At 38.8% G+C, this 24,310-nt stretch overlaps 1 protein-coding gene across 1 annotated transcript; it reads right to left on the bottom strand.

Annotated features, from left to right (window-relative positions):
- Nucleotides 1-4,694: 4,694 nt before the first annotated feature.
- Nucleotides 4,695-22,823, bottom strand: spopla (speckle type BTB/POZ protein like a). Its single transcript, XM_006636223.3, has 12 exons — nucleotides 22,591-22,823; nucleotides 17,060-17,236; nucleotides 14,200-14,335; nucleotides 13,562-13,683; nucleotides 12,645-12,796; nucleotides 12,133-12,260; nucleotides 10,053-10,230; nucleotides 9,378-9,433; nucleotides 8,554-8,676; nucleotides 7,906-8,048; nucleotides 7,765-7,818; nucleotides 4,695-7,230 (listed from the first exon to the last, which is right to left on the bottom strand). Exons 3-12 carry the CDS (start codon nucleotides 14,275-14,277, stop codon nucleotides 7,086-7,088), a joined length of 1,179 nt encoding a protein of 392 aa, XP_006636286.1. The 5' UTR covers nucleotides 14,278-14,335; nucleotides 17,060-17,236; nucleotides 22,591-22,823; the 3' UTR covers nucleotides 4,695-7,085.
- Nucleotides 22,824-24,310: the final 1,487 nt, after the last annotated feature.

Raw genomic sequence — 24,310 nt, 5'->3', positions numbered from 1 at the left:
CATTGTCAAAATATCTTATTATAATATTGGCTCCTACTTTGAAAACGAGAAAGTTAAAATGTTCAGCAATAGTACTTCAGTGGGAGAGGCTGTATGCTTTAATACACAGAACTGATGATTCTGCAATAAGTGCAATCAAAGCAATATGGACACTTTGATGCCTTATATTAAATATATTTAATATTTAAATGCTTAAAAAACATTAGGTGATACAATTGTGATATTTTCACAAATTATTTGAAGGACTGAAAAATATAAAACCTGTGATAGAAATGCCAGTAATCTGTTGAAAATACACAAGCCAAGTGGATTCAAAGGTGATTTTTATGTACATCTATTACGTCCCTAAATAACCAGTTCTAACCTGCTGGCTACAGACATTTTTAGAATAGTGACAAATGGTGAATTAGGGCATATATATATATATTTACATTTATCCACGTAGGCATTTCTATCAAATACTCCACACACAGGAAAATGAAGGAAAAAACAAACATTTCTTAAACCAAAAATACATTTCCTAAGTGTCATATGATGTAACCAACAGCAAAGTGCCCTAATCTGCAGACCACTCCCCAGATTCCCACCCCTGTCTGAAGATTTCTACAGACCTGACTTCAATTTGAACTTCAATTTCACCAAATCACTGTTGAACCAATAACCAATTAAATAGGACCAACACGTAGAGAGGCATTTAAATTGATTCAGATCACAACAGTATGATACCAGCTAGCCATTCTTTTTCCTTGCTTTTCACACTTTATAAGGTAGTAGTTCAGTTTCTCCTCTGTACATTCTTTCTGAGGAACACAATCAGGTTAGATTATCCTTTTAAACATACAAAAAAAACTATTTATTTTAAAGATACAGCAAAAGCTCCTGCAAACATATCTGTTTGGCTGGCAGAACCTGTCCTCCCCCTGACCTGGATCTGCGCTGTGGGATGAATGAGCTGACGGACAGTTCGATAGCAGCAAGCTGTTGGTGAATGACTGTGCACACAAAAACAAACTGTCCACCCCCTTAAAAGCTGTGCTTGGATGGGTGCCTGTGAGAATGCCAGGACAGTCACAGCTCCCTGAGTTCAGTGATGAGATGGAACTTGCTGGATCCTCTACAAGCCTTGGAAAGATGCTGAACCACAAAACATACAGCAGGTATGGACTGATTTGAAAGACCATTAAGTAGCTTAACAGCACAAAAGGGATGCTTTGCACTGTAGAATATACTTCTTGTCTCCTCATATGCATCTAATAAGGTAGGGTGACAACTTCCTTCTTCACTGAGAGCAAACAGTCCTATACCCCACAAATCCTGGGTACCAGCTGGTCCTCAACACTGTGACAATACTAGAGTCACATATGGCCAGCAGCCATATCACACTGCAGCTCACAGCTGGCAGCCCACTGAAGCTCAGCAGGTGTGAGCCTGGTCAGTACCTGGATGGCCTCCTGGGAAATACTAAGGTTGCTGCTGGAAGTGGTGCTAGTGGGGCCAGTAGGGGGAGCTCACCCTGCAGTCTATGTCGGTCCTAATGCCCCAGTATAGTGACGGGGACACTATACTGTAAAAAGGCTCCATCCTTAAGATGAAACATAAAACTGAGGCTCTGACATTAAAAATTCCAGGGTGTTTCTTGAAAAGAGTAGGGGTGTAACCCTGGCATCCTGGCCAAATTTCCCACTGCCCCTTACCAATCATGGCCTCCTAATAATCCCCGTCTATGAATTGGCTTCATCACTCTGTTCTCCTCCCTATTGAAAGCTGATGTGTGGTGAGCATTCTGGCACACTATGGCTGCCGTCGCATTGTCCTGACTGCACATTTGTCGTGGTGGAGGAGAGTCCTCATTACCTGTAAAGCGCTTTGAGTGGAGTGTCCAGAAAAGCTCTATGTGAAAGTAAGCAATTATTATATCACAGCAAAGCCCTGGGTTCAAACAGATCCCACTCCATGCTGAGGAATGGTCACACATTTGTTGAATTACCAGGAAGGGTTGTGCTACTAACATGAGAATAACAGAAGCCAACACGGGCTTGCTATTCTATTTTGATTTTGGGTACTATGGTGCAAGGTTCTGGGGCTGTGCTACATAAGAGATCCCACTCATAATAGACTCTCTAGCAGTGCTTTAAACACCAACCAATGTACAGCACAGGAATATATTACTACCATTGCTCATGGAGATTATATCAATATTGTACTATGTGTTTATTAACAATAAAAGAGTGCAATTCTGCAGCATGTTTGAAAGTTGGAAACACCTAGCTGTCTGAGCAGTAGACTTCAGGAAAGGATACAGAAGGTGATATGTTGAACCAAAGCCACATTTAAGAGACAAAACCATACTGTAAGTCAATCATTACAAGCAAATGAAAAACAATGATGAACTGACTGCAATGAAGTCTATTATAAGCATTATTTCCAGGGGCTATGGCTGAATGATATACAGTACATGAAAGGTAAAATCTTTATCAGGTAAAAATAGAACTATTACAAATGTTAAAAGTTGAAACCATGCAGTTTAGAATACACCCCACAACAATGGAAACCAAACCTAACAGTAACTACAATAAACAAGATAGTTACAATATTGAAAATAGCAATACAATGCCACATAACTTTTAAATGTCCAGTGTATCCTGCTGTCCACCTGTATCTTGGCAATTCACTTAGATATTTCTAGTTAAAACATTTTTAATCAATTCAGTTATGCTTTTTAGTGGAGTACCCTTACTCAACCGCTGCTGTTGTCATTAGGACGGCTTTTAAAATTCTACCTTGTAATAATACTGAGTAACAAAAATGGATGTTTTTTCTATATTGTTAATGTTTTTAAACAATAAAATAATTAGGATTTGAGCTCTTGATTTTGGCATCAGTTTGACTGATCATTCATGGCTGACATTGATATACTTAAGTGACTGTTTAACAAGCACCAAACCTCCTTATTGAGCCAACTGGGCACAGGTGATGAGGTTATTTAAAACAAATATCAAGAGAAAAAAAAGAACTGATACACTTTGCCCCACTCACGAAAAGAACAACTGCTTTGTACAGTTGCCAACAGCTCACGTAGGCTTGCCAGGTGTGGAGCCGAGTCTTCTTGAACGATGACGTTTTGTGTTGATCTCCCCGATGGAAGTTAGCAAGTGTGGTAAAGACGTGCAGAACTATCTTATTGTGGTGTACATCAGACCAATCGATAGAAAGGTCCTTGTATAAGAGCAAGAGGGCAAGAGTGTCTAGTTGCAAGAGAGCTCCACTGGTAATGACTGATGACAACATGAATGCTTGTAACTGCACTGAAAAAGTGTCACTTACATCCATGCTTGTAGGCTCAGCAAGATACGACAACCTTCCAGCAGGACAACGCACATCCTTGCACTGCTTGCGTTACAAGGGCTTTCTTGTTAGATGAGGATGTGAAAATTATGCCATGGATGTCTTGCTCAACAGATTTGAGACCTAGTGAACAACTGTGGGATAAGCTGGAACAATGTGTGACATTTAGGGCTCAAAGAACACTGAACAGGCACACGTGTGTCCAGGCTCTATGAGGAGAATGGGGCTGCATCTGCGAAGCATGCATCAGAGTTATACAGCCAGTACACACTACTAGCCTGTGACTTTCAAAGAAGACCCTCTAGTGGTCAATACTATTGATGACAAATGTTGATCAGCATTTGGCAATACGTCTTGTCTGTTCTTTGAAATTAGTTCAAGTTAGTGACCCTGCTACAAAACAATATACAATTTTAACTGATAACCGATTCTGGTGTTATAAGATGAATATCCTTTGATGCTCAATATAAAAAAAAAAACAGCAACAAAAGTTATATATCTATGCAATGGTGAACTTCCAATTTGAAGGATATTCCTAAATTAACATAATTTGGAAAACCATTTTTGAATCGTAACTCAAAACAAAAAACGTTATGTTTTTTTTTTACAATGCAAACAGAACCTGCAGATTCCTCAATTAAAAAATCCACTTAAGGCTACGCATTTGTTGGTAAAACGCAAACTGTAGCTTCACTAATTAAAATCTCAGAATAAGACGCATACAACAATTCATTAAAAAATGAGAAATAAGTCTATAAAAATACACTTAATATACAAAGACACTATATTCAAATACATATACATGATTACAATTCATGCTTACCAGTATCCTTGCCTCCTTATGTGAAAAGCTCAACAGGGACAGGATTCTTCATATCCTTGAATTTAGCAATAGAGCTGCAAATATCAGTCTGATCATATAAAATGCTCTCTTAAAAAGACATTATTGTTCTATAAGAAAGTAAAATTCAATTTCAATCAAGCCTCAAGATTATCAGTATAAATTGGATAATTCTAGATACAATATAGGAACATCAAACTTACTTTAAAACGTCATTTTAAAATAAACATTTTAATTTCAAAATTTAAAAAACTTTACATAATGCATATGTTCTCTGATATAACTAATACTTTTTAACTAATTTTTTGTAGGGAGATGGCTTCAGAAGAAGAATCAAATGTAACATTTTCAACTTAAAGGCAAAGGGTAATTTGAATTATATTAGTCGTGTTAGTTCTGGTTAGAAATCTGAAAATGTTACCAGCAACTTCTAAACTAATGATTTACATCAATTCCAAATACGAGGCCACAAAAGGTATTTAAATAAAGGCTAATACACATCCTTGCATTTGATTAAGAATAAATTTTTAAAGAACTGTTTAAACAGCTAACATGACTTACAAAATATCATTGATACATAATAAATAAACTTGTCAACATAAGCAAATCAATTGATGAGAACAGCTTAGAAAAGCAGTACAGTACCACTGTTTCAAAAAACAACCATCTCTACATTTTGTACAACGTCACCATAGCACAGTGTCTCAGACAATTTTTGGTATATTTACTGTGTGCGCTGTTTCTTTTCAACAATATCTATTGGTGGGTTTAAATGACCTTATGGAGTAATTTCATGTTCAAAAGTAATGTAATGAATATGAATATTTCATACAACTTTGAGATCACTTTCCATTTATATTCACCCTTAAAGGAAGTCATTTGATTTTCCACACATTAAGTGGAAATTGTTTTCCTACACACTGTGTGTTGCGACCTGAAATTCCACATTAAACAGCAAAGGTTCCCTGCATTCTTGAAACTGCAGACGGCATAATTCAGTTGCGTTTTGGTGGATTCCTGGTGGACTGAAGGTTCCTGGTGTTGTCATCAACAATTTGGAAAATCAAATGGACAAAAACACAAAAAGAAGAGAAATGAGTCTGGCATGAGCCCCACACACACACAGACTCTCTAAGAAAACAATGGCTTTTTATAATGCCCAGAACACAGTTTTAAAGAAGATTATGTTCGTATCATAATCAGAAAGAAGCAGAAAAAATGCCCTTTTTTAGACTGTAATATGAAACGCCACACAAAATTAAATTTCTGAAGAACAGCATTTCAGTTGATGCTTGACACTCCACATTTACTTTAATAACTGTGACGACAGGCCAAGACACAGCAGCAGTGCTTTTGTTGCAGGTCCTCCTGTTTTGGCACAGGCCAACAAAAGATTACTTCATTGTGTAAAGAAAAAATAAGTACAAATACAAAAAACACCAAAAGACTGACCTAACAGGGTTCACCTGAAACTTCTATTTCAGATAGTAATTCCAGACTGTGCTTTTAAATACAGGGGATAAAGTAATATCTCTTGCACGTAAACATAGCTAAACAGCTACCTTATTTTGAGCAGCATCCTTGTATGAAGTTTTTCAATTGAGGCATGTTAAGATGACACAGCACTGCCTTTAGCACTGTTGTGGGGGAAACATTCTTCTGGGATATCTAATCTCTCATCAATCTAATGTAACCAATTTTGCAGAAATTGAATTACTTGACAGCATTTCAGATGTCATCTTAAATTTGTAAAGTACTTGAGACTAAACAAAGCAATTCTAATGTTGAACTTTCTTTTTCACACAACTAAAAATGCCACCAAAATAAAGATGCTCTGCATCCTATAGGTCTTCAGTTGCTCTGGTAGAAATGTGGCCAGAAGGAACGCTGCACGTGAATAAATCCAGTTCAACCAAATAAATCTTTTATACACACAGCTGGGGACATGCCTTTTACAATATGAGACCAAGAACCATAGATTTCAATATACAATTATTTCACTGCAGTTTTCACAATACAGGCCCATATATTAATATTTTGATTTTTTTTTCCTAGAAGTTCCCAAGCTTTTATGATTAAATATGCAACTGCTAGAACTTCACTCTGTCACTTGGTAGAATGCAGGTTAAATCAGGTCATAAAGTAATGAAGGAATATTTTCTTAATAACAAGGTAGAAATCATAAAAGTAATTGTATGCTTTTAGCTGTAAACAAAAATAACGTTGGACAACAAATATACTTCACGTTTAAACCAAGGGTTTAGGCATTGCTTTATACAAACCTATCCTTAATCTTTTGCTAATCACCAATATTTTGTCAATCAGAAATTTTCACAATGCATATCAAGGTTAGCAAAAAGTCTTCCAATGTGTGTTCTTTTTAATGTTCGAACCTCCTTTAAGATATTGAAAAGTACAACTCACAATAGTCTTTATTATGGGCCACACTTTTTAAAGACCAAATAAAGACTTTGCATTTAAATACGGTTTCACACTTTTTATGTTGTCACAAAGGGGCTAAACATTAAATTTGTACAGCATTCCCATTAATCCAACATATTAATGACACGTCCCAGAGAACAACCACTGCATTATGGGAACTAGTGCAATCTGGAAAGGCCGAGTCTTTGTGACAAGGCAGGCACACAGTTAAATACAGAGATACATAAACTCCTGGAGCAATGGCAGATATTTTAAGGCCATTTTAAATGACAGAAAACATTGCAAGTAAAGCTGAAGACCAAAACTGAAATTATCCATCAGTTTGAAGAATTGAAGTGTAGACTGTTCTCCAAGTACAAAGACTACTGCATTTGATCAGAAAAGTGTCCCACTCTTTTCTGTCTGCTTTTGTGAAGTCAGAAATACCACCAGACTCTTTAAAAGTTCTGTCAAGCGGTTATGACTGTTTTAGCCGCTTGCGTGGAATGCCAAAAGGAGGACACTGTGCAGACGCCAGGGCTCGGAAGGCCTCTGCGACTAAGTGAGGGTGGGAGTGGATCATCGATTTCCAGCCTGCAGTTTCCATGATGTCTGTTGCATGACTGCAAACACAAAGAAAATTCCAATCAGACTGCAATTGAAACTTCAGAAAAAAAGAGGATGAACTGAGAAGAGAAGATTAAAAAAACGACAAGACACTTGGTGGGGGGGGTCATAAATTTGTAAACATAGAGAAAAAAATGAGAACAAGAAAATTATAAAACTAACATGTCTTAAATATGACTAAGAGTTCCAAAATGCCCAAATGCTAAATTGTTGAATAATTTCATTTACGTTTCTAAAGACTTAATTTAACAATGTGACCTTGACAAGTATAGAAACATGTTGTTTTTCTACTCATCCCTGGTGATAACAGAAATGTGTGAAAAAGCATTAAAAGATTAAAAAACACTTGGGAACTAAAAAGCAGGTGATAATATTTGGGTTCTATTCAACTAGTCAGGTTCACCTTTAATAGGTGCAGTGCTACTTCAAACACGAAAAACATGCACCAATTAGACAGATTTCAATGCATCTCGCCTCGGCTGACAGGAGTCTAGTACAAATCACGCGTTACATGTCTGATAATAACATACTTGCTGTTCCAAGTCTTTCCATCTTTGCAGCCCAGTTGTCTTAGGACACTGCATCTGTGGCGAGAAACAATAAAAGCAGAACAGTTGTAAACCGGAGACTAGAAAATAAGGTATTTGCTCAAAGAAAACAGAGACACTTGCCTGTTGATGAAGTCTATTGCTTGTGCTTTCAACTGCTCGGCGCTGTGCAAATCTGCCAGAATAAGTATATCCGCAACATTTTCTACAGAGAGGCTGCTACACAAAGCTTCTTCGCACATGACCTTTAGGCGCTCCAAAGCATACTGAGAAAACAAACAGGAGGCATTAAATGAACAGCAATACCCTAAGAAGTCTTAAAGTCAAGGGAATAAGGTTGCAAAAGCTAGGAACAAAACATTTTTAAAGCAGTTCTTCAACAATGGTATGCTATTATTAGGAAGAGGAAAGAAACAGAGGTAGATACAGAGGAGGGGAACCTAAGACTACCAAGATTCAAGGGTTTTCTGAATACAATTGCAAAGACACTGGTGTAGAAATTAAATAATGATGTGCTGCTTTTTTTTGCTTGCTTATTGTTTAACAACCTGCAGATGACAAAATACTGAAATGGGCAAATTTAATTCATGGGAGTCTAATCCATTTCCCTGTGCTTAATATTGTGAAACGAAACAGTGCAAGTAAAAAAATAACTGAGTGTTCTGATAAATACAATTAATGGAAACACACAGGATAGTGCAGACATTATATTAAAGTGTCTCAGTAGACAGATTTCAGACTACTAACAGCACCATCACTTTTTTTACTTACTTTATCTGCTGCTGCTAACAAGTTGTCAGCCATCTTCTCAAGATTTGGTGCTTTTCCTGTGTAAATGAACCTCATCATCTCCTTAAACACATCAGGGTCAACATCATTTATATCTACTCGATTCTGCAGAGACAGAAGTGTGCAATTTTGCGTTATCACAGAGTCACTTAATTTGTCAGCGTTCACATTTTAAAATAATTTATTATAAAGTTCCGACATACTAATTAACAACAGCAAAGTAAATCACATTTTTCTCGGTATAAACAGGTGTAAATATAATCAGTAGGGAGAACAATCAGTAATATTGAGATTCATCGACAGCATTTCACTAACTAGTATAACAAAAGGCTCTATCCAGGCTTATCTGTTCAGTACATGTTATAACACTAAATCAGTTACTATGCAATCTTCTAATAGAATATTAGATATAATTAAGTTTTTTTAAAGACAGGTTCATCACATCTGTGGTCAGAAGATTAAGTACACTGGTGTAACAGGAGTTAAAGTAAAACTAAGTAAGAAAAGTGAATATTTTACTCAACCTTAAAGCTGACAGTATGCTGGTATCACCATTGTCTGAAGAAAAATCTAATAGAAATACTGCAAACTTCTCGCAATTTTCATCAAATACAAAGTCTCCGATTCGTGGGTCTTATATGAATATCTTCTGCTAGAACACTATAGAGACATGTCCCTAGTGCAACAGAGGCTTTTTTATTAAGACATGGACAGCTTTGTTCCTCTTTTCACATCTTTATTTCTAACCTATGTGGAGAGGAAGATTAAGACTTGATCAGTACCAAATTAGGAAGCAAAAAACTTGCCTTTTTACTTTCCTCCATTTCATGTTCAAACATGGCATTAAAAACAGGTGATCGTGCTGTAAAACAGGAAAACAAAATCTGAAATGGATACACAAAAATTTTATTTTAGAGGTATGTGTAAGGTTTCCTCATAACTGTTGTGACAACCCAAAACCGAACCCAGGCTACACCTTGGATAGGCTCTCAGTCCTTCATTAGGTACACACAAGCAGGGACAACTTAGAGAAAAAACTGTTGCAAAATTATTAATGAACCTCTTTACCTTTGCACAAACACAAAAACTCAGGATGTCATATAAAATTAAGGCAAACAGCTGCTGTTTTCAAGGGAACACTTTGGATTTTATCAAGTATTTTCACCTGTTCAACACGGCTGTCATTGTGCATTTTTGTTTTGATTTTCAGACAACACCCATTATTATATTTTTATATTATGATATATTTGGCTACCCGGAAACCATGCAAAATTTGCAAGTGGCCCTCATTTCAGAAGATATGTTTGATACACTCCTCTGAGAGACAGAGTTAAGTAGCAGTTTCTGCACTGAAGATTACTTAATTATACAGTACTGCTCACACAGAGATAGATGGTGAAAGCCAGATGCCCCTGCTTCTTCTGTCAGGCAAGATGCCGGGTGAGAAGAAAAACTGGATTAAACCCTCTGTGAGACCTCACCTGCTAATATGGATTTGTGAGCTTTGAACTCCTGTCCTCCTACGTGGAGGCTGCAGTCTGTGAATCGCGAGCACTCCCAAAGATTTCCTAAGTCATCTGACAAGCGGCATTCAGGAACCTTCAACATGTTCATATTGGACTGACCGGAAATATTCACTGAATCTTGGACCACGCTTACCTGAAATGTTAAAATTAAAATATTCATCTTACTTTAATAAAAACATATGAATGTTTTGAAGCAACTTTGGAAATCAAATTAATATCTGTGAGGAAGAAAATACGCATCTGCTTGTAAACTGTGACTGTGACTTGGTACTGCAGAAATTATTACAGCACTCATAACCTCTATACAAAAAAGTTCCCTAGCAGAGCACTAACCTGACAGAGCAAACACACCATAAAATGGATACATTATATACCTTCAAATACTTCTATATTTTCACAATGCCAGGCAATATGTGAAACCACAGAGACAGAAAATAGGACTGGTTTAATTTCTAAAATATTTTAAAGAACTTAACAAAAAGCAAAAAAATCACGTTTCAACTTTAAGGTCTAGCATGAAACTGACAGATTGACATGGGGCAAAACACTACAGCTGGGAGAATAATTAAATATTCACTCTTGTCACCGTCTCATCCTGCAAACACTGAATTAGGTGACCAGCTTGTGCCAGGCCCGTTTGGCCCACTGCTCATCACACATTCAGAACCTTTAGCTCTCCATCACATATAGAAAGTATTTTATTCTGAGAGGTTTAATTTGAAGTGATTTTCTCCAGTCTTATTCCTGCCAGAGGCAATAACACAATTTTCCCGTTGTCAAAGAAGAGCTTTGTAAGAGAAAGATAAACCACAAATGCAAGGCTAACCTGCTAGCTCAATCATAAAACATCGCCAAGCACAGTCCACATTCATTAGTGTCTTCCCAGAGATGTCTTTAATTAATGTAGAAAGATATTCCATCTTCAATTTACAACTAATCTGCTTTAAGAAATTGCCAATTTCCCTTATAAACCTGGCAAATACTTGTTACAATCTTTTTTTTTATTTCAATAATTGTATTCATAGCAAATTCATTGGACAGCTTATTTAACTTGTCTTCCCTAAGTGAAAATATGATGCACTACTTTCACACCACATGCTCCCTAGGGACACATTTCAATTATTTTTGCGACTCCAAATAATGACATATAATTACATTGTAATCTTGCCAAGAGAATTTCACACATTTTCCAGTAAATACTTTGATCAAAGCAACATTAGGAACAGTTAAACATCCATCATTTTCCCCAGTCACTAATCAGTCTGCTCTGGCAGAAAGAACCCAGCAGCACGTGTGCAATACATATGGCACTGCGGTCAGAGCCCTCTTCCCTGGTTTTATTTAAAATTCATAGCCCTGCTGCACTGCCTTCTACTATGGCAATTAGATGGAAGTGGCAAAGTTAATAGGATTTACATTCTTCTATTTCCCCTTACATTAAGTTGACAGTATCGATAAAAATAAATCACTATAAAGTCAGCCACAACACTATTAAACCATTTCGTTACTGGCACAATCTAGACTGTGTGGTTCAGCCTCTTTTCTGACCAGGAACAAACAGAAAAGCTTTTAAAGCACAAATACTAACAATTCTGCAAATGGGGCCATCAGTAATGGTACACTTCTTTTAAACTGTGTCACTGAATTAGATTCATTATAAATTTAGATTAAGCCACATAGGACACATTCATCAAGACAAAAACATGAACTCACCGTTCATGTTATGAGAAACTGCTGAATAAAACCATCACTTTGCAAAAGATGAGCATTTCCAGACACCTAACCCACAGTGTGATAAAAGTCACCTGATATTATTCCCAATAGAAAAGTCATTAATGATACCGTAATGCACAATTTTCTTAGGTATAAAGCAAATGATATAAGATCACCAACTTAACACAGCGGATGCTCACAGCAAACACAGAAATTAATTCCATAGCCCAATAATGTTGAGTCTCTGCTAACAAAAATCTTTTCTAGTGGCCGTGAACATTTAATGTTTCTGTTAAACTTGTTTCATAAACTAAAAAATTACCTCACAGAACAATGTAAGCTTGTCATCTGGTAAAAGTCCATTTGCTTCATCAAGCAGAAAATCTCTCCTAATAAATTTTTTGAAACCCCAGTCCTTCCCTTGGACAAATCGATACGCTCTTTGGCTTTCTAAATGGAGAAAGAATCAAAAGAGGGAGGGAAAAAAAAACAAATTTCACTTATATCTTCCTAAAGCCATTTGTACTGAAACAGTTAAGCAGGCTTCTCAGTAGCAAAACAGAATTTTAATTACTAGGTGACAAACAGTTATGAAACATCAACTCACAATGGGCAACAGTCCGATATTTGTGGTTGCAAAATGCTTTTGTACATGACATTATGAGTTGGCTGGCAAATTATGTTTAGCTCATTTTTTGTTGCTAAGTGCCTTGAGATCCCTTGGCATGATAAGATGCTATATAATTTGACATTCCCGTTGTTAACAAAATGCTAACAGGCAGCATCAGTGCCTTCTGTGGTGACAAAATTAATGGTAACATTTTTAGCGCTTACCCATAGCTTTAGTTTCTTCTCTCTTCGCATTCAACAAAGAGAACTTGAACTTTGCTCTTACTTCACTTTTGGGACAACTAACTAGCAGTAAATACAATGACAAATAGTCTTTGCTTTCATCATCCAGTCCCTTTGGGTTTACTCTCAGGCACCTATAAAACAAAAAGTATTTATGAAATGTTCAAACAAACTGAACTTTAGTCGAGAGACGAGTGATCAATGAAGGAAAACAATTTGGAGAACAAAATCAATGGAACAGAAAATGGCCAAGGGATATGAACCTGGCTGAAACTCTGCTGCAGACCATGAGTAAAATTGACGACAATGATCAAATAAAAACTGAAGAACTGTATTAAAGAAATAATAATAAAAACAGCACCAAACATTAACCCCACTCTTAATGTTATAGTGCTACGTATGGCACCAGCAGGAAAGACCACAAAATACTGACATCTGCCAAAAGAAAAACAGGAAGCAGCAAGATAATGAGGAGACACTTGCTTTTCCGCAGGTTTCGCTACACTATCCATCTGCCTTCTAACCACTGCTTCTAATGCAGGGTCACAGGGGAGCCAGCGAGCACCAAGGCAGGGGACAGCTTGGACAGGATGCCAGTCCATCACGAGGCAAACACTCACAACAGGGCCAATTTTCCCAGAAGCCAATTATCCTACCAGTACGTCTTTGGACTGTGAGAGGAAACAGGTGCACCTGGTGGAAACCCATATGAACACAGGGAGAGCAGACAACTCCACAAAGCCAGGAACCGAACTCGGGGCCCCAGAATTGTGGGGCAGCAATGCAAACCAATCACGCCACTGTGTCGCTTCGCTACACTCATTTTGTAGGATTTTGTGCAGATGTACTACAAATAAAACTTTTTGGCTCACTTAGAGGTTGTAATAATGGAGTCTTACCATTTCATTTTATCATTAGGTCCAGAGGAAAAAGTGGAACTCTTCAGAACTTCCCCCATCTCCTCTCGACAAAAACTAAAGTTGTTTATGGTCCACATGTAGGAAAACTTCACTACTTTAACCTAGAAAACAGCAGACGTCTTTAAATTTAAGATAATAAAAAATCAGAGAAAAGAGTATACAAATGGCTTCTGGCAGCATCTTCCAAATTCTTATTGGGCAGAATTAAAAGAGAAACAACAAAGGAAGTTGAAGCAAGTTTCTTGAGGTTTCTGCTGTCTTCATGTTTTTTCATGAAGAATGCAAACCTACAAAATCATTTTGACACATTTCAAATGTGATGCTCTGGTATTTCATTGGACAATGCTTCATATAATGTTTTTTTTTTAAATAAGCAGAATGAAGTTCACTTGCTCACAACAGGATAATGTTGAACCACAACAAAACAGTGGAAAGATTTGAAAGCACTGCAAGAAACTAACAAAAGGAAGTCTATACAGCAACCATGATGAGAGCTTTAAAAGCCAAAAGCCTTACTCCTGCTGAGCTGTTTTTCTCGAGGAGTGAAATCACACCAGGCAAGGCCTTTACAGCTTGCTGCAGTGCAGAGAGCCATGGGAGAACCTCAATTACTCTACCTGTGTGTAACACCAGCTTTCTGCCACAGGTCCACTGGACATCTCTCCAGGGGGAGGGGGGGTGGGGACCCCTGACATCGCCACTTTGACCAGCTGGCAGGGTGCGCCGGAGTGGCTCCGAGTTTCAGCAAGTAACCTTGAAAATAAGGAAAGCAAGCGTGGAAGTGAAAAAGAAAATGATCTTGCCTCCATAAATGGTGTTGCATCAATTCTTAATGAGCTGCACTCAATAATATACAACATACCTGATTCCAGATCATTTCATTGTTAAAATTCATGGCAGTTTAATAAAGAGCAGAAGGGCCCTATCATAAATTGTTTTACGCTGAGTGCTTTTACATATCACAGTAGTTTTAATACCAGCAAACAAATGTAATTAATTGCAATGCACACAGATATAAGTAGTTTCCTACCACCATTTTAAACATTTGCTTCACATTATATTCTTTTCAAAAGATGAATGTAATCTTTTGAACAACATGCAGGAAAAAAACACGCTGCATAGAGTAGGTAATCTACTCCTGTCTTAGTACTGCAGTTACAAGAAAGACACACTGGTGATGTTTATGCTTCACAGCTCTACTGCTTGGAAGAAGTTACACATTGCATTTAAAAACATTCTTGTGATATGAGCTTTATTACTTTTAAATTTTTAGAATGCAAACTAACAGTAGCTTCTCAATCAATAAGCAGTGCATCTGATGGGGAAAAAAGGCAGAATGGGCCAAGAAAACTGCCTTTGGCTCGGTCTCTCAACTGTCCAGGAAGTGCACACAGCAAGCAAACCAATATGTTGTCTGAAACCAAATCAAGTCCAGAATTCTGATAATCTGAAATTCCCACAAAAACCTGCCTGCTGGTCTGAAAACGGTTTTTTTTTTAAAGGTCAAGTCACATGTACAAGTCAGCACTCATCATTTTTTTGCTTGGTTTTTAGATTACATTACTTTTAATTTAACTTAATTAATTAACCAAAGTAAAGGTAATCAAAGACTGACTTTTTTGGGCAAACGCAAGCATAGCTCTAAATTTTCATTTGAAAAAATTTGTACATGGACATTTGTCAGTTTCAATCTCGGTTAGATCTGAAGCAGTCTCTCCAAGCCTCCTCCTTACAGCAGGTTTCAAATGATGAATGAAAACAGTTTGCTCAGTTTCTCGCTTCGTTCCCCCTAGTTCCTGCTAGCATAAACAAATTCCTCATTTACTGTCGCTGGTTCCGGTTAAGTGTCTCAACAGGCCCAGTGCAGGTCTCCACATGTCCAGCAGCTACACAGAGTTGTGGGTGTGACCATAAACAACAATGGGATGCAGCCCTAATGCAACTAAAGTTTCAAACCTGGATAATGCTACGATGTTACATTTTCATTGTAATTTTACATCATCACATATATTGCACAAATAAATTAAATTAAATTGGCAGTTGGGCTTACTACAGACATCCATACATTAAGTGTGCCTAACTGTGCTTTAAAGCTAAAACAAAAATTACTTACTTGTGTTGTTCTTTGGATGCATGTTAAGACTTGTATATGAATTTGCAACTAGTACATCTGCTGAAAGCACCCTGCACAAATAAGTTATCTAGACCACATACAGAGCTTGGACAAATTTGTCCCTATCGAAATACTCAAAACTGAAGTTCAAAAACATGATTTGACAGAGATTTTTCAAACGCTATTATAAAAACTAACAGTCTCAATTGTTTTTTTCCCCCAGATCAATAAGGCTTTGTTTTTTTTACAATTTTACAAAACATATTTACAATTTCTCTTTAAAGAGAAAAGAGACCTGTTCTACAAGGTCATCATATGTTTCAAACTAACAAATTAAGTGTAACACAAAAACATAACGTTCATTTCCAAGTGCTGACAATTTGGCAGGGTGCTGAATATCAGACATCAGCTTAACCATACAGTATTTTAACTTTCATGTTCATTGAAAATAACACGTATGCAATGCTGAGTGTCTTTCTTGCACTAATAGAAACTACTGTTAATATGCCTTTGGGACTTATTTTGGTAGTCTGCCTTTCAATTTTGTCTAATATAAAACTGAAACCTAACACACTGCTGCGGGCTGGAGAATAACTCATACAAGAAGCAGTACAATTAACAGGGCTAATATTACCCAATAACAAGTGTAAGCACATTTAAAATATGGCATTAAACAAAGCACTGCATTAATCAACAGAAGCAGAAGTTAAGAATTTCCTGCGTCTCTCCAAACATATACTCTATTGGAGGAATTTATCTATCATCATTTCAGATTTAATCCTCAAATACAAGCACCCTGTAAGTTAAATGCTCTGCCACACCGAACATAACGCTGCCAAATGTCAACAAGATCCTAGACCACATTTTAGTCATACAAGTATGAGATGCTAATTTGGATATTTGCACAGGTACCATGATACAGAGAGAAAAAACTGGGGTGAGAAGATATTCTGCATCAGAGAATGTGACACCTACCTAACTATATGAATGTAACGGACCCTTTTGTAACAATTTCTTAATATTTTAGGTTAAAAGTAAAGAACGCGCCATTAAGATAAATTACAGACACTAACTGAAATATCTTTAAATATACAATTTAAGATAGCCTACATCTTAATAACCTTAAAAAGGAAAATAATATGGAAAAAAAAAACTTTGTTAGTTCTTTAGCAATTAATCAGACCATACAACCTTATTCTGAGGTGTTTAGGTCAATAATATGGAAGCTAAAGATTCAAAAAGTAATAGTAATAACCAGGAGAACTTTCTGATCTATCAAAAGAACAAAAAAACACCTCTGCCATTCTGGGTTTTATTGCGATTTAACAAAGCAGGTGGGAGTTTACTGAACTGTCTGTACTTACCAAGTCTTTTGGCGAAGGCAGAAATGTCATGCTATTACTGAAGTGGTGAGCACACCATGAACACAGGACAGAACGTGGGTGAACGGCTGTTATGGGACAGCACTGAGAATATGAAGGCAGAGGCTATTTGACTAAGTAATCACCGCATCCTTGGTGACCATCACTGTACAACCCATTCTAAAAAAAGAGAGAGAGAAAATAATTAATTTAATGGCACAGAAGATGTCCATCTGAGAAGAAGTATTAAATTAATAAACTACCAAGTTTTGGGGTCGTTTTAAACTGACAAGAAAGCACAGTACGATGAGCAGCTTTAACCTGCTAAAAAACTTTTTTCAGAGGACCTCTGACAAAAGTACTGAGGGGGTATTATAAAAAGGGACATCTGTACTTCTGACATGACATAACAGTGAAAAGGAACTGAACTAAAAAGAATGTAATTCTCTGAAACCACAGCTCCCAGATTCAGGGGTAAATCATTCAGTAGAATCACGAAGAGTACAGACAATGCCTTCTCAAACCCACTGCAGCCTTTCCTATCCAGTCTGAGTGTGGCATGAATTCCAAAAAAGACATTCTAAGAACATGCTGTTACTCAAAGAAAGTGTTGCACCCACTGATCTGCTTCTGAGAAAAGAGATAAAGGTATAGGGCTTATAATCATTAAATGCCTCACTACTTTCCCACTGTCAAAACAAGGTTTAGGCTACAGTGGCTTTTTAAAAAGAGATTCAGAGCTGTGTAATTTCTAAAACAGTATGCTGAATACAGAAACAGAGCCGCAGACAAGCACTGACAGCTTGCATCAGAAATTAATTGGAACATATCCACCACCTGCTATAATTCTTTCAACAACCTTAGAAGAGGCATTATTAAGAAATGTTAACAATATTGAGAAACTAAATTAATAACATTTAAAAAGCAGAATGAAATATATAATATTGTGTCAAATAAATTCAGAATCCCAAATTAAATGCATAAATATCATCATAAATTATTGTTGACTTGGACTTCAAAACACTATGCTCACTAAGCCTTTTCTTTCTGAATATTTTCTGTGGGTAGAGAAAACAAATGAACAAAATGTTAGCATATGTAGGCAGAAGCACAATAAAATAAAGAATCTTAAAATTTCACAATGAATTAATACGACCTCACACTTAGAATAGTGTGCACAACAGCACAAACAGATCTTTCTAACTGGTCCGACTGTCACTAAGTAGTTGTTAGTGGGGGCAGAAGCTCCTTAGGCAGAAACTTGGTGGGACGTACCACTGAGGGGTTCATGTGGGTGAAGAATGGGTGAGGGGAGCGGTGGCTCTGTGGCTAAGGATCCTACTCCCTTGGGCACCTGAGCAAGGCTCTTAACCTCCCTGCTCCCGGGGTGCCATATACATGGCTGAAACTGTGCTCTGACCCCAAGCTTCTCTCTCCCTGTCTGTGTGTCTCATGGAGACCGAGCTGGGGTCTGTGAAAAGACAAATTCCTAATGCAAGAAATTGTATATTGCCAATAAAGTGATCTTATCTATTTTAATGTTTATATTATATTTTATTTTGTTGTGGAAATAAAAAATATACATTTGTTTACAAAATAAAATTTTGTGCACCTATACAACCACTGCTCTGGTCCCGGTTCCCAGGCCATTAGTTCTGTCCTACAATGACAGACTAAAAGAACGAGATTTTGTTCAGTCTTGAACGGAAAAGGCTACAAGGAGAAACTCAGCTGAGGAGTTAAAGAACCTTCTCTTGATTTGTGACCTTTCTCAGGCCTCACTCCTCCTACACAACCCTTTTGTTTGCCCTCTTTACAGGCGGCCGACTTAAGATCCTGGTCTTCGCCTTCCAGTCCCGTCATCACTCAGCTCACTCCTCTCTGCCCTTACACCCCTCTAACGCTTCCCGATTCTCTTCTGCTCTGGCTCAGCTGTTCCTCCTCTTGTGCTGCTCACACCCCTGTGTTGGAGCTAAAAATCTAGAAAGATGAAGTCTCCACTTTCGCAAACCCCTTCTGAAAGCACTACCTGTTCCAACTACATTGCTCTAATTTCCATAACTTGTATTGTTTCAGCTATTCAACAAGTTCAGTAACAATGTAAGTTACAATGGATAAAGGGATCAGCTTAATAATAATATTATTAAAACATGAAGCAAGGTTATCTCAATAAAAAAGTCCTGTCCAGTAAGGATATCCTTTAAAATATTCTTCAAGACTAAGGATGATCTAAACCTCAGCCAGCTGGTTATACAGCCAGCGCTAGATGAGGGATAAGCACAGATCTATACCACTTCGGTCAACAGCACGCTCGTGTACAGAGATGGCCCTGAATATAACTGCTCAGCATAAACTTCTAAAGAAAAAATAAGTAGCCTGTCTTGGAAGAACAGGCCCATGGACATGTTCTTCCATGACATGTAGTAATTGAAAATAATAACAATAATAATAATAATAATAACAAAATTACTTTATTAACCCTTTACAATTTCTTGCATTAGGAATTATCTTTTCGCATATCCCAGATTGCTCTCCAAGAGACACACAGACACACAAACAGGGAGAGTGCCTGAGGTCAGAGCGCAGGGTCAGCCATTGTACGGCGCCCCTGGAGCAGTTGGGGTTAAGGGCCTTGCTCAGAAGCCCAACGGAGTAGGATTCCTCTGCTAGCTGCGTGATTTGAACCAGCAACCTTCCAGCCACAGGCACAGATCCTTAGCCACAGAGCCACCGCAGGAGACATCCCAAGCAGCTCCACCTGTAAGGATGTTCACCTGAGCGTAGCTTGAACTCAGTGATTGTAGGTTCGACTGTGGGTCGGGTCGCTAGCCAATCAAACCCAGAGCTTCCCAAGTGGCAGAACACAATGGGCGATTAGGAGGTGGTTGGGTTTAGTTAAACATGACTCTTTCAAATCTTATCGACACAGCAATCCCATCAACTTCTCAGGCCCTTTCAGGCACACGATGTCAGTGAGCGACACCACTAAACAAGTACTGAATCTCAAGGAAGGGGCTGTGGTGAGCGTGACATGTCAACAAGACAACTGACTCACAGATAGGAAGGTAAGAGGAATCTGAGATGTGAAAAATAAATGGCTGTTCCAGGTGGGTATAAAAAAATAACTGGCAATAGTAAAATGACAAAAAAACAGCAATAGAAAAAAATACAAAATCTGTGCAAGAACTACTGAGCATTCGTTCCTCTCAAAAAATGTACGAAGATATAAGGACCAAATTGAAAAGCTTTCTAATGCAGTCATGGACAACTCCAGCACTTCGGGAGTAACAACAAAAGGTCACTTGTCAGATGCTTTTTGACTAAAATGACCTACAGAAACAATGATCATCAACAGTGTTATTTTTCTTACAAGGGAGAGCAACACAAGCTGTTCCAGGGACTTACATCACTATGATTGCAATAAGATGTGTGGCAAGTTATTTTCTCCAGGTCTTAATCAGTTGCTCCAATAAATTTAGCTCTTAACCCAGCAGGATTCTGCCTCTGAGGTCTCTTGGTTACCCTCCCTTCTCCTCAGCAATGAGCTGTACAGCAGCCCAGTTTCCCCAGCAAATACAGCACAGCAGGGAAACGCCACTGTAGTTGCTCCTCAATGCTGCTCAGTCTTCTAGCTTCCTGGCAACCTAACACTAAACCCCATCTTGGGATACTTAAATCATTATACCTGTTACATCAGAAGAAGGCTCTACAGCAGAAATGTTTACTTTTCAGTGCGAAATCAACCTCTGCTTCATCCAATTTCCAACTTTCAGTTTAATGCAGCTTCCCAAGCTAATTATTTTCCAACTGAGACCTCTGTAAATAGTTCAAACTTTAAATTTGATAATTTGAAGAGACACAGAGTATCATGGAGAATATCCACTCACATCCTCTGGTACACATCAACCACACATAATTCAGTGATAAATACAACTATAACCTGTTCATTACTGATATATAGCAGTTGTTTTTCTAAACGGCCATATTTCAGCAAACAGTTAACACTCTTAACGAATCCTGATGACTTTAGATTACTTCTCTTACTCTGTGCTGACTCTTGAAAGAGTCTAATTGGACTACACCAGTGGCACAAGGCGATTCCTTTTTGAGATTAAATTGTCATTGCAGCTGCCTGTGAACAAGACTTGTAAAGAGTTTGCTTTCTTCAACAGTGAAACAGAACTATATTCAGGAAAAGAAGCAAATATACAAATTAAAAGGCAGCAGTTAAGCATTATTGGACTAGCAGGACATTTACATATAAACACCTATTTCACAAAGAAAAAAGGGGGCATTTAAGTGAACAAACTCTTTCCTGAACAGCACGTATCAATCTGTTCAGACAGTTAGTAATGCAGCTTCTGTTGTAGGCAGTACAGTTCACCTGCCCTGCCTCAGTCACATATCCATCCACTGAGTCACTGACAGTCCAGGATAATTAATTGTTTGCTGTTAAAAAGACAGAAATGTACGTCTCCATAACAGTGTTACTTTCCTCTCATCCCCGTTTCCTGCAATCCCGTTTCAACAGTTCTGGTGCATTAAAGACCAGTACAAAGTATTGAGACTTTTAAACCATCTGTTTAGGCAAGTTTATGTTGAACAACCTGCGATGAGCGACGTAGACAAACTATTCCAGATAAACTACGTGTGAGAAAACTGCAACCAGGGCGTCAGGACGGATGTAATCTAAACGACACTAAAGTATTAGAAATGTTTGCGTGTATGAATCGCTGCCTCCTGATGATCAGATGCTTAACTCCAGTATTTACTTTAAATGAAACGGCATTTCGAAACAGGAATTCTGCCATTTGTCATCGCCGGAGTTAAGACCCGATATACACCCGAGAGAGAAGTCCTCAGGCTCGACCCGAGAGCTAAAAAACTTTTTTTTAATCCTAAACGGATTCCCAGGGGACATCTGTGCACCACCCACCACCGAAAAGGGAGTCTACGCTGTGCCCTAAGTGAAACTATATTCCTCCTCCTCGGCGCCGCACAAAGAGCCGCATCTCGAGTCAAACTCGCTGCGAAGTTTGCAAGTTACACTCCGGCTGCGCTCCGACACAAATGTATCGAGTTCCGGCTCCGCCGGGATCGCGGTCCCTGCAGGGTAACCTCTCCCCAGCACCGTCACACCGGACAACAGCCTACTTCCTCCGCACATCCTCCACATCCACGACTGCCCACACGGCGGACAGAGCAGCGCGCCGGGACCCCGGTCAGCACACGGCTGGGCTCCGGTGCGGGGAGTGGGGGTGTGGGGAGTGGGGGAGCGGGGGGGGGACCCCTCTGCCTGGCCTAAATCACCCTCCCCGGCCCGACACCGGCACCAGCCCCCAACAAAGGCCCACTGCCCACTGCAGCCTCGCAGGGCTTCACACCGACTTTATTCACCCAGCGGAACCGCACCTGGAAGCCCCTCAGTCCGGCAGAGGGGCCTGAACCAGCAACAACGCTCCCCTTTGTGTAGGAAAAACCCCAAACAACACCGTGGGAAGGAAAAAAAAGACAAAATAAAATTGTGTACGAACCTTTCCTTCACTCCTCCACCAGGGACAGACCCCACACATTTGCTCTTTGCAGCTCCCCTCGCTTTTGTGTTAATGTAACACTTTTAAATACAACTTTTAATCCTTTCCAAAAAGGGAATTATTGGTGTATTTTGCTCTCAAAACAGCTCAGTGCCCATAGCGGCGGCGGCAGCCCTGCTCTGCTCCTCAGCAGCTCACGCATGCGCGATGCGCCCTGCTCTTGCAGAAACTTCCTGCTTGCAGCGCCGGCTGCCTGCGCCCTGCCTGAGCCCTGCCCTGAGCCCGCTGCACCCCGCGGGCTGGCACCCTCTGTCCCACAGAAACTGCAACCCCCCCGGCCCGGTGCTGGGCTCCCAGCACGGCCGAGTTGCGGGATCCGTGCGGACAGTGGCGGCGCCTGCCCTGCAGTTGTGTTGGCTGTGGTTTCAGTAAATTACTAGGCCTTGGTGTTCTGCTTGTTCTGTGAAGGTGCAGTACTGTACCAACAGAGGGCTAATGAGGGAGAAGGACAGCGCTGTAGTTGGTTCAGAGTGGCTGGCAAGACCGATTGATTTATAAGAGGACAATTCCTATAAACAAATCTTTAAAGTGGGTTAATTCAACCAATAAGACACTGTTGTATTTTGCTAGATTTTCAGGCATTCATTGAAGACATTACTTTTCTGTCCGTGTTTTTTCTGTGCACAGATATAAAAGTGACTCCTAGTCACTAGATGCTCTGAAGTTTTCCTGGTCATCTTTAGAACCTTCTGATTCCCCGCTGTGAATAACGACACTTTCATGCATCACAGGAATACTGTTGCTTTGCTTTAAGCGGAAATGTGCTTTCTGTCAAAATAGGTTGTTGTTAACTTATTTTTCATTGACAGGAATTAAATCAGTGACCTTGTCATACAGTTGTACTGTATCTCATTTGTCATTTATTCATTTTGGTATGTCTGGTTGTACATTACCATTTATTTCTGACAGAAACAAAATTGGGGGGACTTGTTTTACATTTTTCTGCAGGCACTATAAGCTTTTTTATGGTGCTATATATGCTTTTAAACAGCTTTGTGGCTGGATAACTTAATGTGTTTTGCCTGTGCAGGATCCATTTCCAAGTTTTCACATTCTCAGTGTGATTCAAATTGCTAGTAAGAATTCTAGGGACTGTTATTTGCCTCTGGCTGTTACAAACATACCAACTGGTTTTAATATCATCTTTGTCAAGAAACTGTTTGCACTGCACACACACACAAAACAAAAACATAAAGAGAACAGCAACTGTAATCCACATTTGTTAAAAAAAACTTCCACTATTGAATATGGAAACTCCTGGCTTCCTGGCTCTAGAAACGGTCAGCACGCTGCACACCGGAAGGGCAGCATCTGGGAATTAAGGGACTGACATAGAAGTGCAACTTCCCCTAATTACCCACAGGGAGAATCCAACCCCCCATGTTTTTATTTGGCTGAATTAGTGACACTCAGAATGCTTACTGTGTATGACTCTGTGTGCAAAAATCTGACATCAGCTGAAAATATCCTTCACTTCAAAACAATGGCTTACAGTCTTCAGTTTGTACACATCCACTGCACACAATTCTCAAAAAATAATGATATACTGTGGGTATCTGTCAGTTACCTCTTTTACTTTTGCATTTTATCTACCATTTTGTAGCATTGTGTTTCCATTTTGATTCTGAATATGTTTGAATGCATAATTTTAAAAAAATGT

The sequence above is a fragment of the Lepisosteus oculatus genome, chromosome 12, assembly GCF_040954835.1.
Source record: "Lepisosteus oculatus isolate fLepOcu1 chromosome 12, fLepOcu1.hap2, whole genome shotgun sequence".
Taxonomy (NCBI): Eukaryota; Metazoa; Chordata; class Actinopteri; order Semionotiformes; family Lepisosteidae; genus Lepisosteus; species Lepisosteus oculatus.
The sequence above is the reverse complement of the archived record's forward strand: the minus strand, read 5'-3'. Positions and strand labels throughout refer to the sequence as shown.

Bases quoted from the DNA above. Each gene is read 5' to 3' on its own strand.
- spopla (XM_006636223.3), bottom strand. From the start codon at position 14,277: ATGTCAGGGGTCCCCACCCCCCCTCCCCCTGGAGAGATGTCCAGTGGA. The intron at 10,231-12,132 runs GTAATTTTTTAG...TTAACATTTCAG, and splicing joins AGCTTACATTGTTCTGTGAG to GTAAGCGTGGTCCAAGATTC. The intron at 9,434-10,052 runs GTGAGGTCTCAC...CCTGTTTTACAG, and splicing joins TCACAAATCCATATTAGCAG to CACGATCACCTGTTTTTAAT.